Here is a 16,011-nt window from a genome sequence, read left to right as displayed (position 1 = left end):
AGCAAACTCCAAAAAGGAAAGGATGGCAAACAGAAAGATCTGCAGCTTTCAAGGCTTAAGTCAAAGGAAAAGGAAAAGCAGTGGAGATCTTTGACAAAGAAGGAATGGTCGAACGATCTCACAGTAAAGATCAGGTTGTAAGTCCCTCGGTTTCTCTCCTAGTTCCTCCTCTGAAGGGTTTAATTATCAAGGATAGACTACAATGGTCAAATAAAGAGAGCAGAGGAAGCAGAGATGGACAAGGGAGAAATCTGCAGATCCTGCAGGAATGGAGGCCAAAGGAAAGGGTAGCGGATAGTTCAACTAAGGGTAACGGGGCTGGAGAATCTGAAGACCTGGGGATCTCCCTTTCAAAATGACGAAGACAATCAGGCAGTGGGGAAAGACAAGCTAAGAAAGCTAAATTAGGATTAGCGGAGAAAGATAATCTCACCCCCTCGGTTTTTCAACGTCTTGGAAGTAGTAGTGAAAAGTCAAATAGTGGTGGAAGAAAGAGAAGCAAGTCGTGTGAAGGAGGATCACGAAAAAGCGATAAGAATAAGTCTAACTCAGTTTTTGAGAGACTAGGATCAAACTCCTCCCTGTCTTGTTCTAAATCTCAAGATAATTCTCAAGACAAGTCTATTCCAACAGATCATTCTGCGCATGTTGGAACTCAAAGAATTCAAGGATCGAATCATTTTGCTTCATCTAAAACAGCTCACCACAGGAACTCTTCAGATCATTTATCTAATGGTGCTGTAGCACAATCTTGAAAGAAGGGTTGATGGTTAATTCCAACCCTTCAAAATCATCATGAGAATATTGAGTTGGAACTGTCAGGGGGTGGGGAATACCTCTACAGTTTGACATTTGCGGGAGATACGTGGTCAATATCTACCTGAAATAATATTTCTCTGTGAGACCAAGAATAAAATAAATTATTTGGAGAATGTGGTCGGACATTTAGGCTACTTTGATTTGCACACAACAGAATCGGTAGGGAAGAGCGGTGATCTAGCAATCATGTGGAGAAATTCAGTGGGGATAAAGGTACTGCACTCTGATAAAAGGATCATTGATGTGCAAGTGAAATGGCAGGATAAGGTTTTCTATCTATCATGTATCTATGGTGATCCAGTTAGAGGGGCAAGAGGAGGAGTTTGGGAAAGGTTAATAAGGATTGGACTCTCTCAGAGTGGACCATGGATGCTGACAGGTGATTTCAACGAGTTGGTGGACGCATCAGAGAAGATAGTTGGCCCAAAAAGAGAAATGGCAACATGCTTGGAGTTTCGACAAATGCTTTAGGCTTGCGGTCTTTGGGAGATCAGGCACAAAGGATATCAGTTCATATGGTATGGGAATAGAAATGAAGAGCTGGTCCAGTGTAGATTGGACAAGACAGTAGCAAATCAAGAATGGTCTGAGTTATTCCCACAAGGACAAGCCACCTATCTCAAAAAAGTAAGTTCAGATCATAGTCCTCTTCTGAACTCTCTGATGGGTGAAAACTGGAGAAACTAGTTTGGTTTTAAATATGACCAGAGATGGGTACAAAGAAAAGGTTTTGTGGCTCATATCAATCAAGTATGGAACTCAGAAGAAGTGAGACAAGCGGACTCTTTAGTCGTAAAATCTCCCTGTGCAGAAAAGAAATCTCAAACTGGAAGCGACAAAGTAAACCAAACTCTACGATCATGATCCAATCCTAGCACCATCATATTGATTTGGCTACCCAACAAAGTCCTCATAATCCAATAGAAGTACGACGTCTCAAACAAGACCTCAACGCAGAATATCTTCAGGAGGAAATTTTCTGGCAACAAAGGAGTCGTTCGAGCTGGTTGAACAATGGGGACAGAAATACCAAGTATTTTCATGCAGCGATCAAGAATAGAAGAGCACAAAACAGAATCCAAACTTTGGAAGATGATGATGGCAAGCAATGGTCTGCGGATAAAGACCTTGGTAGAGTGGCTGAGCAGTTTTTCTGGAAGTTGTATACTTCTGAGGATGTTGGATATAAACTGCAGATGATGTCAGAGATAATTCCTCCTATTTCAAGGGAGATGAATGAGCATCTGTTGTGAGAAGTAACCGTGGAGGAGGTTAAAAGTGCTGCCTTCGACATCAACCCTAATAAATGCCCATGACCCGATGGTATGAAAGATTTCTTCTAAAGAGCTAGTTGCCTGACATAATTTCAGAAACGCAAGCGGCTTTTATCAAGGGCAGGCTCATCACCGACAATATCCTTATAGCCCATGAGCTCCTTCATGCGCTTAGCTCATCCAATAAATGAGCGGAGGAATTTATAGCCATCAAAACTGATTTATCAAAGGCTTTTGACAGAGTAGAATGGAAGTTTCTGGATGGTGCTATGCTCTCTTTGGGTTTCTCTGAAGTATGGAGAGGTCTGATAATGGAATGTGTGAGCAGTGTCCAATATCAGATTCTCATTAATGGATCCCCCTATGGAGATATTCGACCAACAAGAAGACTCAGGCAAGGAGACATGATCTTTCCATACTTATTCCTTATATGCACTGAAATGCTAGTGAAGATGTTCTAGCAAGCAGAGAGAGAGGGGAAGATAACTGTTTTTCAAGTTGCAAGAGGTGCTCCCCCTATCACTAATCTCTTATTTGATGATGATAGCATGTTTTGTTACAAGAGAACGGAATAAGAGATTGAACAAGTTGTAAGTATCATTGAGGAATACAGTCTTGCATCGGGTGAGAGGGTCAATTATGAGAAATCAAGTGTGTACTTTGGAAAGCTTATCCCTGAGGAAGAACACGAGAGCATCAAACAAAAATTGGGGATAAACCAAGAAGGAGGGGAAGGTATTTATCTTGGATTGCCAGAATCCTTTAGGGGTTCCAAAGTTAATACACTAAGATATATCAAGGAACGCCTGAACCTAAAAGTCAATGGGTGGCAATCTTAATTCTTGTCACCCGGAGGAAAGGAGGTTTTACTAAAGGCGGTAGCCATGGCGCTACCAACTCATTTGATGTCCTGATTCAAGCTTTCCGCAACAACATGTAAGCAGTTGGCCATGGTAATGTCTGATTGCTAGTGGCAAAACAAAAATGATTCTAGAGGAATGCATTAGAGCGCATGGGAGAAACTGAGTAAACCAAAAGCAGAAGGTGGTCTAGGGTTCAAAGATATTGAGGATTTTAATCTGGTGCTATTGGGGAAGCAGCTCTGGAGAATGATCACGCATAAAGACTCGCTGCTAGCAACAGTTTATAAAAGCCGCTATTATAAGAACTCAGATCCTCTGAATGCACCTCTTGGTTTCCGACCCTCCTTTGCCTGGCGAAGTATCCATGCTTCACAAAAGCTGATTAAGCAAGGAGCAAGGGCATTAATCGGGAATGGAGCAAGTGTAAACATTTGACAACACCAGTGGGTCGAAGCAAAACTGAGTAGGGGAATAAATATAATGAAAGTGATTCCCCCGCAAGTCCAGCATCTAGCCTCAACAGTGAATTCAGTGCAGGATCTGCTGCTCCCTAATGGTAAGGATTGGAATGGACCTTTATTAGATTTGCTGTTTGAGGATAAGGACAGGAGGGTAATAGCAGAACTAAGACCGGGTGGAGCAACCACTAAAGATGTATATGCGTGAGATTATTCCAGATCAGGGCAATATAGTGTCAAGTCTGGATATTGGGTGGTAACTCAGGTGATAAAGGGGAGGAATCAACCTCAATATGTGAACCAACCCAGCTTGTATGCACTATATCAACAGATTTGGAAGCTAGATGCACCGCCAAAAATTCATCATTTCATCTGGAAATGTATTAGTAACAATCTATCTGTTGCAGAGAATCTCTTCCATCGTCACATCTCTAGAGAAGCACATTGTATCTGATGCCCCAATGATAGATAATCGATAAATCACCTCATGTTTACTTGCTCTTTATCCAGGCTGGTCTGGGCAATCTCTCAAATTCCAGCTCCTCCTGAAGGGGAGTGGACAAATTCGATATATGCCAATCTGCATTGGGTTTTTAACTTCCACAAGGAGCATCCCTCTCGAGAGGATTTCTCCTCTATTTCCCTTTGGATCCTTTGGCGACTATGGAAAAACCACAACGATCTTGTTTTTAAGGGAAGAGAGCATGATGCAAAAAGTTTAGTCAACAAGGCTAAGGAGGATGCAGAAGAATGGAGACAAAAATTGGAGATAAGAGGACCAAAAGTCTCTAACCCCTCAATGCAGATAATTTGAAATAGATGGAACAAGCCACCACAAGGTTGGGTCAAATACAATTCTGATGGTGCCTGGCCGCAATAGGGTATCTCAGGTGGCTTAGGATGGGTTCTTAGAGATGATAGAGAACAAACATTATGGGTGGGAGCAAGAGCCGTACCAAAGACAAGAACTGTAGTGGAGATTGAAGCCGAAGCACTTAGATGGGCGGTGATAAATTTGGTACGCCTCCAATATCCCCGGGTCATTTTTGGAGTCGGATTCTCAAACTCTAGTCAATTTTATGAATGGTGAAGAAATCAGGCCTAGTATAGCTCCAATTGTGCAAGATATCCAGCATCATCTTCACTATTGCGTTGAAAGTAAGGTGTTTTATTAAGAGATCAGGTAATGGTGTAGCCGATATGATAGCTTAGGAATCACTTTCTTTTCAGAATTTTGATCTTAAGTTGTATGCTATGGTGCAGAACTGGTTAAAATTCTCGGTGGATTCATATATTGTATAATTAACATTGGTGAATGGGAAAAGTTGATGTTGAACAAAAAAAAAAAAAATTGAACACTTTAAAATGGAAGCCTCATCATTAGTCTCGAAATATTGTTTTCAGAATACCCAAATGAAATACCCAGAGGAACTAGAAGAACAACTCTTTTCACTAGAAAGAAAGACACAATGAACAAAATCTTCAATGCATTCGTAAAAAAAAAAAAAGAAAAAAAAGTGTTTTTAGGGTGTAAGATAATGGGCTTTATGGCCCAATTATAGTTGATCGGAAACGTTGTCGTATTTATCGAATCTCGATTGTTTCCGTTTCTTCTTTTCTTCTTCGTCGCGCAGCGCCGTGGTCTTTACTCTCTTTCTCAAATTCCTCAAAATCAAAGCTACTTCGATCTTCCTTAGTTCGTTTCTACGGGTAAGTTTTGTTTGATCTCACAATTAAGAGAATAAAACCTAGCAAATATCATCCTATTGTGATTCCTTTTGCTTAGATTAGTCTATGAATATATTTTGATTAGGAATCGAACTTAACCGATTTAGGAATGACATTTTGATGTGTTGGCGTAGAAACCCTAATTTGGGTTCAGTTGCTCAATTTGCAATTTTTCAGAAAGCTTTGATTTTTTTTGGTTCAGTTGCTCAATTCCTCTGCAATGGATTCAAAATCACTGGCTAAATCCAAAAGAGCTCATACTCAACACCATAACAAGAAATCGCATTCGGTTCATAAGCCGAAAGGTCCTGTAGTTTCAGAGAAGAATCCTGAGAAGCTTCAAGGAAACCAAACCAAGACTCCGGTTCAATCTCGACGAGTCTCTGCACTCCCTTCGAATTGGGATCGGTATGATGATGGTGATGATGATGAACTCGATGCAGCTGCGGATTCGTCGATAAGCCAAACTACGACGGATGTTACACTACCAAAAAGCAAAGGAGCTGACTATTTGCATTTGTTATCTGAAGCTCAAGCTGAGTCTCCATCTAAGATTGATGTTAGTTCAGATTGTTTATCATCGTTAGACGATCTTTTACACGGTATGGTATCGAAAAGGAACATGTTTGTTTGTCTTTGTTCCTGTTTGTTGTTGGGCACAAAGTATTCAAATTTATGAATTGTTGCAGATGAATTTAGTCGCGTTGTTGGATCTATGATCTCGGCTAGAGGGGAAGGTATACTTTCATGGATGGAAGATGATAACTTTGTTGTGGAAGAAGACGGATCAGCTTCATATCAGGAGGTAATGATACTCTTGTTTTCTCGTTTTAGCACTGTCGTTAACTTGCTAATAGTCTCACTCTTGCTTCGACTTTTCTTAAGTGAAGCCTGGATTCCTCTCCTTGAATTTGTATGCTCTGGCTGAAACACTTGAGAAAGTGGACTTGCACGAGAGACTCTACATTGAACCTGATCTTTTGCCGCTGCCCGAGCTGGTACTTACTGGATCTAGATAACTTATATAATCAACGCTAGGCTCTATGTTTGACATTATGGGTTGTGCAGTGTACATCCCAATCAAAAGTGAGCTGTGATGAAGAAGACACAGAAGCTGTGTTAACGAGGCTAAATAAGCCGGCTCAACAAGAATCCAGTGGAAAGGTGAAGGTCGCCGCACAAGGAGTATCATCAGTCTTGGAAGCCGAGTCTCAGGATCAAGTTAAGGACATACCAATACTCGCAGACGAGTCAGTGAAATCTTCAGCTATTGAAGATGATCTAGATTTTCTCCTCAACTCCGTCAGTGAAACACATGCTCAGCCTAGCCCGGTGGCCAATGCCTCAAGTACATCCAATCAGAATCCTAGTGTCCAAAAATCTTCAGCTTTTGAAACAGAGCTAGATTCTCTTCTCAACTTTCATAGTAGCGCAGAACCATACAACAATCCGGCTAACTCATCTGATCAAAAGCTTCACACATCGGGGTTTGATGATGTGCTTGATGATTTGCTCGAAAGTACTTCATCATCGATCAAACCACAGCAGAACCAGACCTCTTCTTCGCCCTCAGTTGGAAAATCCAAAGTTTTAGATGACTTTGATTCTTGGTTGGACACGATTTGATATATTTGTTAACTTGCACCTTTTTGTATAAAATAGGTGAATGAGAATATTACTTTGTCATCTATAAAAATGAATCAAATCTCAAACGAATGTAGAATTGTTGATGAACATATCGGGAGAAAGAGCAAAAGGGCCACTTGGACAAAGCGGAGTGACTTCTTTTTTCCCTCTACGTGTTAGGGATAGGCTCCAAGTTCATTGCTTGGAGATTAAGTAAGAGATCGCTGGAGTTTAGGTAAACCTTGTTGGCCGATTTTGCTATGGTCTGAGCAATCTCTCTTGCAGCTTCAATCTTCCTCAAAGTGATGAAAGCTTCGTTGTTCGCAATAGCTTGGCCTATGAGTTGAGCACTCTTAGCTTCTCCCTGTGAATCACAACATCGGTATGTCACAACTTATTAAAGAGAGTCATATAATGCTGCCAAAGAAATTCAGAAAAATTACCTGGGCGCGGATAACAGCACTTTTCTTGTCTTGCTCAGCCTTTTCGACAATGAACTTAGCCCGTTCTGCTTCCTGAGCTGCAACTTGTTTTTTCTCGATTGCATCAGTGAACTCTTTGCCAAATCTGAGGTTTGTGATGGAGACATCATCTAGAGCAATGTTGAATTTAGATGCTCGCTCTGTCACAATATTGCGTATCTCCCTGCTCACAGCCTGTAAGAATAGCACAAACATTATAGGATTTTGACAAACAAAGCACAAAAATGTCGCAGTTAGAACATCAGAGTGAGAATACTGGGATACTAACTTCTCTTTGTGTAATGAGTTGGCTGGCATTGTACTGAGCCACTACTGCTTTCAGTGTTTCATTGATGATGGAAGGGAGAACTCGCTCTCCGTAATTCACACCGAGTGTTCTGTAAATCTCGGGCAAGCGGTTTCCCATAGGACGTGTAAGAACCCTAAGCCCAATTGAAACCTGTACAACACCAAACATAGCATCAGAAACAAAAACAGCTATATAGACAAGAAACACAGATCAGGCATATAAGTTCAAATAACAGAAACACAGACCAACATCAAAATAGGTACTAAGGCCACTATTACAAACACACACATACCGTTTGAAGATCATTACTTCCAGTTTGGCTATCCGCAAGGTAAGGACGTGCACGAACATCATAGATGATTGGTCTTTCAAACCATGGTATCATAAAATGTGTGCCCTCTGGATAAACCTGAAAACAACCACAACAAAAAATAAAAAACTTAACCTGCTTTTTAGCATTGAGAGATGTAAGTAGAGTACATAATTCCATAAACAATACTGACCTTATCTTTGATACCGGTTAACCGGTTAAACACGATGGCACGGTGACCTCCTTCGACATTGTACATGCTATTAGCAATGCAATAGAGTCCAAGCCCACCAATCACACCGACCTTAAGCAAGGCAGAGAGTGCAGGGGATCCAGGAACGTTTGGAACTTGTTTGACATTCATTTTCCTACACGAAATAATGAAAAGATTACTTTAAAATCTAATCAGATTTACTGATTGATTAGTAAAATGCTTCTGAAATTGAATGTAACATCATCAGATAAACCAAAATCTTCAAGAACTATTAGAAGATAATTAAATTCTTATATAAGACCTAATAGAGTAAACATATCAGTAACATTAGTAAGAAACTCTAATTCACCAGAATACATGGCAGTATGTCACCGTTAGCTAATGAATGTTACATACTGCCAACTTCATTAGCATTGAGATTAAGTAAGGGTTCATAAGATATTGACCTATGTGCTTTTTGATTGGAACCAACTTAAGTAAAAGGACTAATGAAGAAAGACATGGAAAATGACGATACCGGTCGTCGGAGGAGACACAGAGAGAAAGAGACGCACCTAAATTGAGCTCTTGATCGCCGGCGAAGTCACGGTTTAAGCAACGATCGGAGAGATTGAAGTAGGGGTTTTTAATGTATTAACAACAACTAGAAGGCGGTTAATGTATTTTACACAAGGCTTATTGGGCCCATAAAGCCCGTTAATAAATAATTTGCTTGAGTAACACGTAAAAATAGATGTTGACACGGTCAAGATGTGTCAAACAGCACTTTTTGATTCAGATAAATTTTTTAAAAATGTTAAACGGTTTTGTCTTTCTATATTCCAGACAAATTTTACAGCTAGATATTAAATTTATCTAACAATTCTGAATTTCTGATTGACAAAATTGATAGTTATGCAGAGAACCAAACATTAATTGTAAGAAATTAATAAAAATACAGAACTCTTGATTACAACACAACTGTATATAACTCTTAATTCAATTTCCAAATCATGCATTATATATATATTCATATTTTAACAGATAAATAAATTTCTTATTACAAACCGCACAAAACAAATCAACATATATAGAAACAAACTCAAAAGAGAAATTTCAAAGACAAGACAACAAGTCCAAGACCAAAACCTAATCCAGACTTCATCTCACCGGAGCCAGACTTCTCCGTCGGAGCAGCTGCTTTCTTAGAGGAGTCTGAGTCATCGGAAACATCAGGGGATTTTGATTTCTTCGGAGCAGGCGCCACTGGTGAGGCCTTACGTTCTCCGAACATCTCTTCCGGCAACAGTACCATGTCCACCACGTAAACTGCTAGAGGACGTTCTTGTCTTAATGAAGTACTCAGACGTGTCTCAACGATGCCGGTAGATACATTGACTTGATTCCCTTGACCGGTGAAGTTAAGCCCGTAAACCCCGCCTACATCTCGACCTGAAGCTTGAGTCCTGACCGGGTTGCTTACAGAGAGAAGATCTTCCAATGTGTAGAATTTGGGACTAACATGGTAAAGAATGAGTTTGACTTGGTCGTCCGGGCTTAACTTGTTCAGTGTTCCGGGTTTAAGGTTTTGGAAAGCGTTGTCTGTTGGTGCTAACACGGTCATGCCTTCAGATGAACTGTTGAGTTGGATGTTAATTTGGCTTCCGATTTGAGTTGTGTTTAGAAGACGGATAAATGTAACAAACTGACCGCCTTTTTCGAGTATCGCTGTGATGTTGATGGGACCGGCAGGGCCGGGGGCGGGAGCGGCGGGTTGAGCACTTATCTCTGTGGAGAGGAAGACCGCGGTGAGGATAAGTAGGAGGAGAGGAGCTAGAGTTAGATGAATGGTGGCCATTGCGTTTTGCAGTTTGTGTGTGTAGTTAGTTTAGTAGGAAAGTGAGGTTGGGAGTTAAATGGTTTATATGGATGAGAGAAATGTTTAGTGATGAGTTCTGGCTTAGTTGGAATGAGATGGGATTGGTTAATACGTCATTTTGACAAAATACTTGCCGACAAAATTAAATTTTATATACAAAATTTTTATATCATACGTTTTTGTGTGATCCTAATTTGCGAAAAGATATATAGGAGAAAATTAGTTGCATAACATTATAATGAGGTATAAGATTAAACAATATACAATTCCCCCAAGAAAAGTATATGATTTACATCAGAATTGCAAAGCACGAATAGTGATAAGATTGGAATCTTGCCTTTACTATGAATGTAAATGTATACTTACTTAGAGTAACAACCGACACTAACACATACCTCTTAGTCACAAAACTCCCAACTAATTAATGGGGGGTTGGTACTTAGTAGTCTAATAAACAATGAAATTGATGACTTGATTATTTATTATACACATAAATATAAATATAAATGGATCAATAATGAAAACACTTTTGATACTTTGCAAGAGGTGTTTTCTTTGATAAGAAAAAGGTTAGTATATATAGTTGATTAAGAAAAGATTAGTATTTATGATTATATGTAGAATTCGAATGTAAGTGGGAATTACAAGTTAAAGCATCCGTTTTAATATAGAGATAACTAAATTCGTCGACCGTAAGATGTGGACATTATGGTGAAAAAAAAAAATATAGATGTATTTATATCCATATGCTAATGCTATACGTATATTGTACACTCGTAGATGTAGTATGTAGACATGTTTATTTCATTGTATGTTGTAAAAGGAAAAAAAAAATCAATGGACAAATAAAAGTCCAAGGATGGCTAAGTGACAGCCTGGGATGAACAAGTTGGCATATGATGGTCATTACTAATTTTATATTAATACCTTTCTATGTTTTGTGATCATTACCAATTTTGTTTTGTTGCTTTTGATCGATGATTACCAACCGTTACGAATATTAGTATCCCTCTGAACACTTTGTTTTGGTAAATAGTTGGTTTGATAAAATGGTTTATTAAACCGGTTCGAAACATTTTTTAGGCAGTCAGGAAAATTGGATAGACCGATGATTCAAACCAAACAATTAGAGATATAAAAACTGTCTAAAGACTAGTACTTGTTTATATCAACTTATCATTAATGATTCTTGGTGTAGATAGAGCCATTTACATGTGGAGCATATATCTCGTGTTGCTCTCAAAATCCCTTTTCAAAATGCCTGATGCTTTTGTCTCGGCCAAACGGCACGTAGTTGAGGAGCACAAGAAAACTGAATTGAGTTAACATAAAGCATCCACTAGACTTATTAGGCCAGCTTGTATATATATACATGATCCATTACATATTATACCTCACACCTAACCTTATTGAATAACTGTTCTGCTCTTCATGTGATATGACTTCAATAGTTAGGCCATAAATGGGTTTGACTGTGTGTTAGGTGTGAACAGCAAAACAGTATCATGTATAACTGTTCTGCTGTTCTTAGATAATGTTTACATTATAGTTTTAATATAACGTACGCGGTACATCCACAACTAAGATCATGTTCAAGTTAAATACTAGCCATGGGCGTTCTGATTTTCGGTTCAGATCAGATCGGATTTTTTGGATTGGGATGTATAGAATTCATTTAGAATCCGACTGTTTTTCGGATCAGATCGGTTCGGATTCGTTTGGATCCGGATCGGTTTTCATTTTTTTAAACCGAAATTACACCCAATCCCTTATATATATCATTGGGAAAGTAAAACCAAAAAATTGGAATAGCTCAGATGGTTAGCGTGTGTATCCGTTATCTATAGCATTTGAGGTTCGAATCATCCTTCCATCCATTTTATATTAAATTTTTAAAGGAGATCCGTTTATAGTTAATGGGCTTGGGTTAGAAGCCCAAAAATAATACTAATGCTTAAAAATTAACTGGGAAATTGGTTTAGCGGATAACCGATCGGATTTTGGTTTGGATCGGTTTAAAACTAAAATCCAAATTACACTCAATATAAAAACCAATCGGTTTTAACAGAGAAACCAAAATCGATCCAAATCGATTTTTTTTTGATCGGTTTAGATTGGTTTGTTCGGTTTCGGATTATATGCCCAGGACTATTAAATACTTCAACAACAACGCTAATATTTTTCAAAAAAAAAGAAAAAGAAAAAACAACGTTAATATGAAATTGATTATAAAAAATTAAATGAATATACGTAAGAATCTGGTTTTGATGTAACGTACAGCCACAATAAAATTCAGGAACTAATAAATCATCCTATGTGTGAAACAGTTTGCTGAGAGTCTATTTGGGTTCCAAACAGTAGCGGACCCAAGAAAAAAATTAAGGGGGTCAATTTTATAAAAAAAAATGTATTCGTGTTATAGAGGAAAATCAAACTCGGTTATTGGGGGTCAACCTAGAGGGTGGGACAAACCAATTTTGCTACTCATACTTACATGATTTACATACAAAAATAATTATTTTACTCTTTTAGGGAGGGGGGGGGGTCAGTTGACCCTCTACCTCTTACATAGGTCCGCCATTGGTTCCAAACTTTGAGAAAATTAGGGTTGACAGCCTTGCAATAACAGTTTATGTTTTTTTCCCTTTTACCCGATCATATTTCAAGCAGGATCATCCATTTTCAATTTTAATAGTATTCAAAAATATAAATGTGAGTTCAGCCTTAAAGACGGAGTACAATAAATTAAATCTTCATAACCTTTTGTTTGGATACATACATGATAGGGTTAGAACTTCGAACAACAATATTCTTGCACCAAGCAATATAAACATAATATTTACCTCTTCAGCATCTTATCTAGAAGTAGTTGGTTTGAATTAGTCGTTTGTTTTGTTGTTTGATTCAGTCAGTTTGAATAAGTCTTGTGTTCCTGAGATGTAGGAGGCAAATCCAAGTTGTTTCAGTTTTTTTAGGATCCACTTTGTTGAGCGCTTTGGTCTATTTAAAGAGACAAAGTAGCATTCTCAAGTTTTAATAAGTACAATGAGTATTTTCAGTTCTTTTGAGAGATTTGGTCTGTGCTACATTTAATAAGTAGTATCAAAGCCATTCAGAAAATGGGTTTTAGATCAAATCAGAGAGTGAGAATGAGTGATAAGGAGGTTAGCATTCCAAAGTTTGATGGTAACTATGAGCATTCGGCAATGCTAATGGATAGAGTTGTCAAAATGGGCTGTCCACGTCTATTCTGATCCGTCCAATATTGACCATTTGGATGAAAGACACATAATTGATCATGTCCATTAACGACCATGCCTATTAAAGACCATGCTTTTATGGGCTGTCCATGGGTGTCTATTGGTCAGAATATAACAAATTATGTTAAATGAAAAAAAATGAACACATATTTCTAAACACAAAAATGTCTAACCACAAAAGTCTAACATATCCAAAGATAAATTTGACACAAATGTTTAAAGTCTAAACATAAATATCCAAAGACATTTGAACACAAATGTTAAAGGTACATAATCCAAAAGAATAAACACAAATGTCTAAACACAAAAGTCTAGAATGTTTCAAACACAATGACACAAAGGTTTCAAACTCCTTCTCTTTCATTTTCTTCTTCAGCAAACTCATATGGATCAACAATCTCTTCAAAACCTTGAAACTAATTTCTAGCGCAAATTAGAGCTTGGACATTAGAAGGAAGGAGTGAACTTCGATACTTGCTTAAAACCCGACTTCCAATGCTGAACGATGATTCTGCAGCTATAGTCGTAATAGGGATGCTAAGGATGCCACAAGCCATAGAAGACAGTTTTTGAAAGCGGCTTGTATTGTCCTTCCTATATTTCAAAACATCCATGCTCTTAAATGCCATTATGTTCAAAACTGGTTCATCCAAGTACTTCTCTAGTACTGACTTACCATTAGCACCAACTGTTTGGGAGATGAAAGCATAAAATCCCTGGAAATGTATAAAAACATAAGACATTCAAATCATGATTTAAAACAGATCATGAATGTTACAGCAGTTTGAATCTCAAACCAGAAGATGAATCAACAGAGCTCTAAAAATAGATCACAAAAGCAAGTGTTGTAGCAGTATAAGAACAAAAGCAAAACACATATACATACAAGTACATTTTCCTCTAGTTTGTGTGTTTATCATGTAGTGTCAATTTGCACAAACCACTCATTATCACACGTAACAGAAACAGCTCAAAACAGATCACACAAGCAGCTCAATACAAATCACCAAACAATTCAAAACACAATCAATACAAAAACTTATCACAAGACAAATTCATGATTGAAGCAATTTGAACAGAACACTTACATCATATCCAGGAAGAATATTTTGCTCCAATGTGTTTGACTTTGAATTTCCTGCTCCGTTTTATTTTGTTGGATTCTTTTTATAAACATCAAAAGCTTCTTCAGCTTTTTACGCAAATGATCTACCCTTGCATTACTAGTTGACAAATCTAAGGTATTGAAGCAATACTCTATATAAGTAAACTTCAATCTAGGATCAAAGACCGCAGCTACAACAAGTATGTCACTATGTTCCTCCCAATACTTGTCAAATTTCTCCTTCATACCTTTCACCATCTCACAAATAACATCGTCATAAGAGTACTCCTGAGGTTTCAACCAAGTTTTATTTTTTTTATACTTGATTGAAATACAAATTAGCAGTTGGATAAGATGAACCAGAGATCATATTCGTCATCTCTGCAAATGGGGTCAACAACTCAAATATCAACTTTGCTCTTGTCCACTCTACATCAGAAGGGAAATATTGATAACTTGTATCAATCTCTGCAAGATGGCGAAGTGCTTCCTTGTACATGATTTCTCTTGAGGGCATAAGGTGAGTTGAGTTCCACCTAGTTGATACATCCAAAAGCAGTCCATCCCTAGCATCAATTCCCATGGTTTCCACAATGTTTGAAAGGACTGTTCTCTAGACTCACTCACTCTCACAAACTTAACACTATCCTGGATTTTCTCTAGAGAACCATCAATCACATCTAATGCTTTTTGCACAATCAAATTCAAGATATGTGCAGCACATCTCATTTGAAAGAACTCTCCATTACACACCAAAATTTTCCTAAGCTGCCTATTGAGAATTTTTTGCATGTTTTCATTTGATGAAGCATTATCAACAGTAATTGTAAATACTCTCTTCTCTAATCCCCATTGCACACCAAAAATTTGTGGCTATTCCAGCACCGGTATGTGGAGGAGGAAATGCACATAATGATAAGATTTTTATCTTCAAGTTCCATCCACTATCAATTTAATATGCAGTCAAAAACATGTAACCTTCTATCGTTATTGCCTTCCAAAAATCTGTTGTTAAACAAAATCTAACTGAAATTTCATCCAAGATCTTTCTAAGCTTATGTTTCTCTTTCTCATAGGTCTTTAAGCAATCAGCCGCTGCAGTATTACTTGACCAAAACTCTATGCTGGAATTTTCATATTGAAAAGCCTCCCTAATTCTTCTGTACTCAACGAAAGAGTAATGCAAATCATGTTCAATGATTGCCAATCCTATCATCTCCCTAAAAACAATCATATCTAACTTCCTTTCACATGAATGAGTGCTTCCTGGAGTCTTTAAGAATGTATTCAAGTGACGTAAGAGAGTAGTGGTGCCATTTCTATGAAGATTAATGCAATAAGTATGCTCACATTAGGTGCATCTAACATTACTCTTACCATCATACAATTTATCTCCAATAATTTCAAAACTCTTCCAATACTTTGACCTTTTACATTTACCTCTAGTCTTGACAGTCATGCTTTCAGCCGTACTCACTAGTGAATCTAGTTCTACAGGTTCCTCTTCATGCAGATTCATATCCTGATCGAGCATCTCATCCGCACTCACATAATCATCTTCAAGGTTCATAGTATCATCCATCTGAAATAACCAAAATCCATGAAAACTTAGCAAATCCACTTATATGTCGCTACAAATTTCAAACCATCATAAGATTTTAAGAAGACCCAGTTTCAATCTAATTCAAGAAAACCCATTTTCAATCTAAATCAAGCTAACCCAGT

General features: G+C 38.0%; 3 protein-coding genes across 3 annotated transcripts; 1 reads left to right on the top strand and 2 right to left on the bottom strand.

The window, feature by feature from the left end:
- Positions 1-5,013: 5,013 nt before the first annotated feature.
- LOC104771572 (protein ECERIFERUM 16) lies at positions 5,014-6,854 on the top strand. Its single transcript, XM_010496116.2, has 5 exons — positions 5,014-5,124; positions 5,345-5,744; positions 5,832-5,947; positions 6,033-6,140; positions 6,211-6,854. The coding sequence occupies exons 2-5, from the start codon at positions 5,363-5,365 to the stop codon at positions 6,766-6,768; spliced, it is 1,164 nt and encodes a 387-aa protein (XP_010494418.1). The 5' UTR covers positions 5,014-5,124; positions 5,345-5,362; the 3' UTR covers positions 6,769-6,854.
- Positions 6,855-6,937: 83 nt separating this feature from the next.
- Positions 6,938-8,213, bottom strand: LOC104771571 (prohibitin-7, mitochondrial-like). The gene is made up of 5 exons (XM_019242175.2): positions 8,043-8,213; positions 7,832-7,948; positions 7,519-7,689; positions 7,212-7,424; positions 6,938-7,132 (listed from the first exon to the last, which is right to left on the bottom strand). The coding sequence occupies exons 1-5, from the start codon at positions 8,211-8,213 to the stop codon at positions 6,938-6,940; spliced, it is 867 nt and encodes a 288-aa protein (XP_019097720.1).
- An 832-nt stretch (positions 8,214-9,045) lies between these two features.
- On the bottom strand, positions 9,046-10,105 carry LOC104771570 (fasciclin-like arabinogalactan protein 13). Its single transcript, XM_010496114.3, has one exon. The coding sequence runs from the start codon at positions 9,898-9,900 to the stop codon at positions 9,145-9,147; it is 756 nt and encodes a 251-aa protein (XP_010494416.1). The 5' UTR covers positions 9,901-10,105; the 3' UTR covers positions 9,046-9,144.
- Between the last annotated feature and the right edge of the window lie 5,906 nt (positions 10,106-16,011).

Source organism: Camelina sativa, chromosome 20, assembly GCF_030686135.1.
Source record: "Camelina sativa cultivar CO46 ecotype springtype chromosome 20, ASM3068613v1".
Taxonomy (NCBI): Eukaryota; Viridiplantae; Streptophyta; class Magnoliopsida; order Brassicales; family Brassicaceae; genus Camelina; species Camelina sativa.
This window is presented reverse-complemented; position numbering and strand designations above follow the sequence as displayed.

Coding starts and splice junctions, on each gene's coding strand:
- LOC104771572 (XM_010496116.2), top strand. CDS start 5,363: ATGGATTCAAAATCACTGGCTAAATCCAAAAGAGCTCATACTCAACAC. Junction 5,745..5,831: donor GTTAGACGATCTTTTACACG/GTATGGTATCGA, acceptor GAATTGTTGCAG/ATGAATTTAGTCGCGTTGTT. Junction 5,948..6,032: donor GATCAGCTTCATATCAGGAG/GTAATGATACTC, acceptor TCTTAAGTGAAG/CCTGGATTCCTCTCCTTGAA.
- LOC104771571 (XM_019242175.2), bottom strand. CDS start 8,213: ATGAATGTCAAACAAGTTCCAAACGTTCCTGGATCCCCTGCACTCTCT. Junction 7,690..7,831: donor GAAGTAATGATCTTCAAACG/GTATGTGTGTGT, acceptor GGTGTTGTACAG/GTTTCAATTGGGCTTAGGGT. Junction 7,425..7,518: donor AACTCATTACACAAAGAGAA/GTTAGTATCCCA, acceptor CTATTCTTACAG/GCTGTGAGCAGGGAGATACG.
- LOC104771570 (XM_010496114.3), bottom strand. CDS start 9,900: ATGGCCACCATTCATCTAACTCTAGCTCCTCTCCTCCTACTTATCCTC.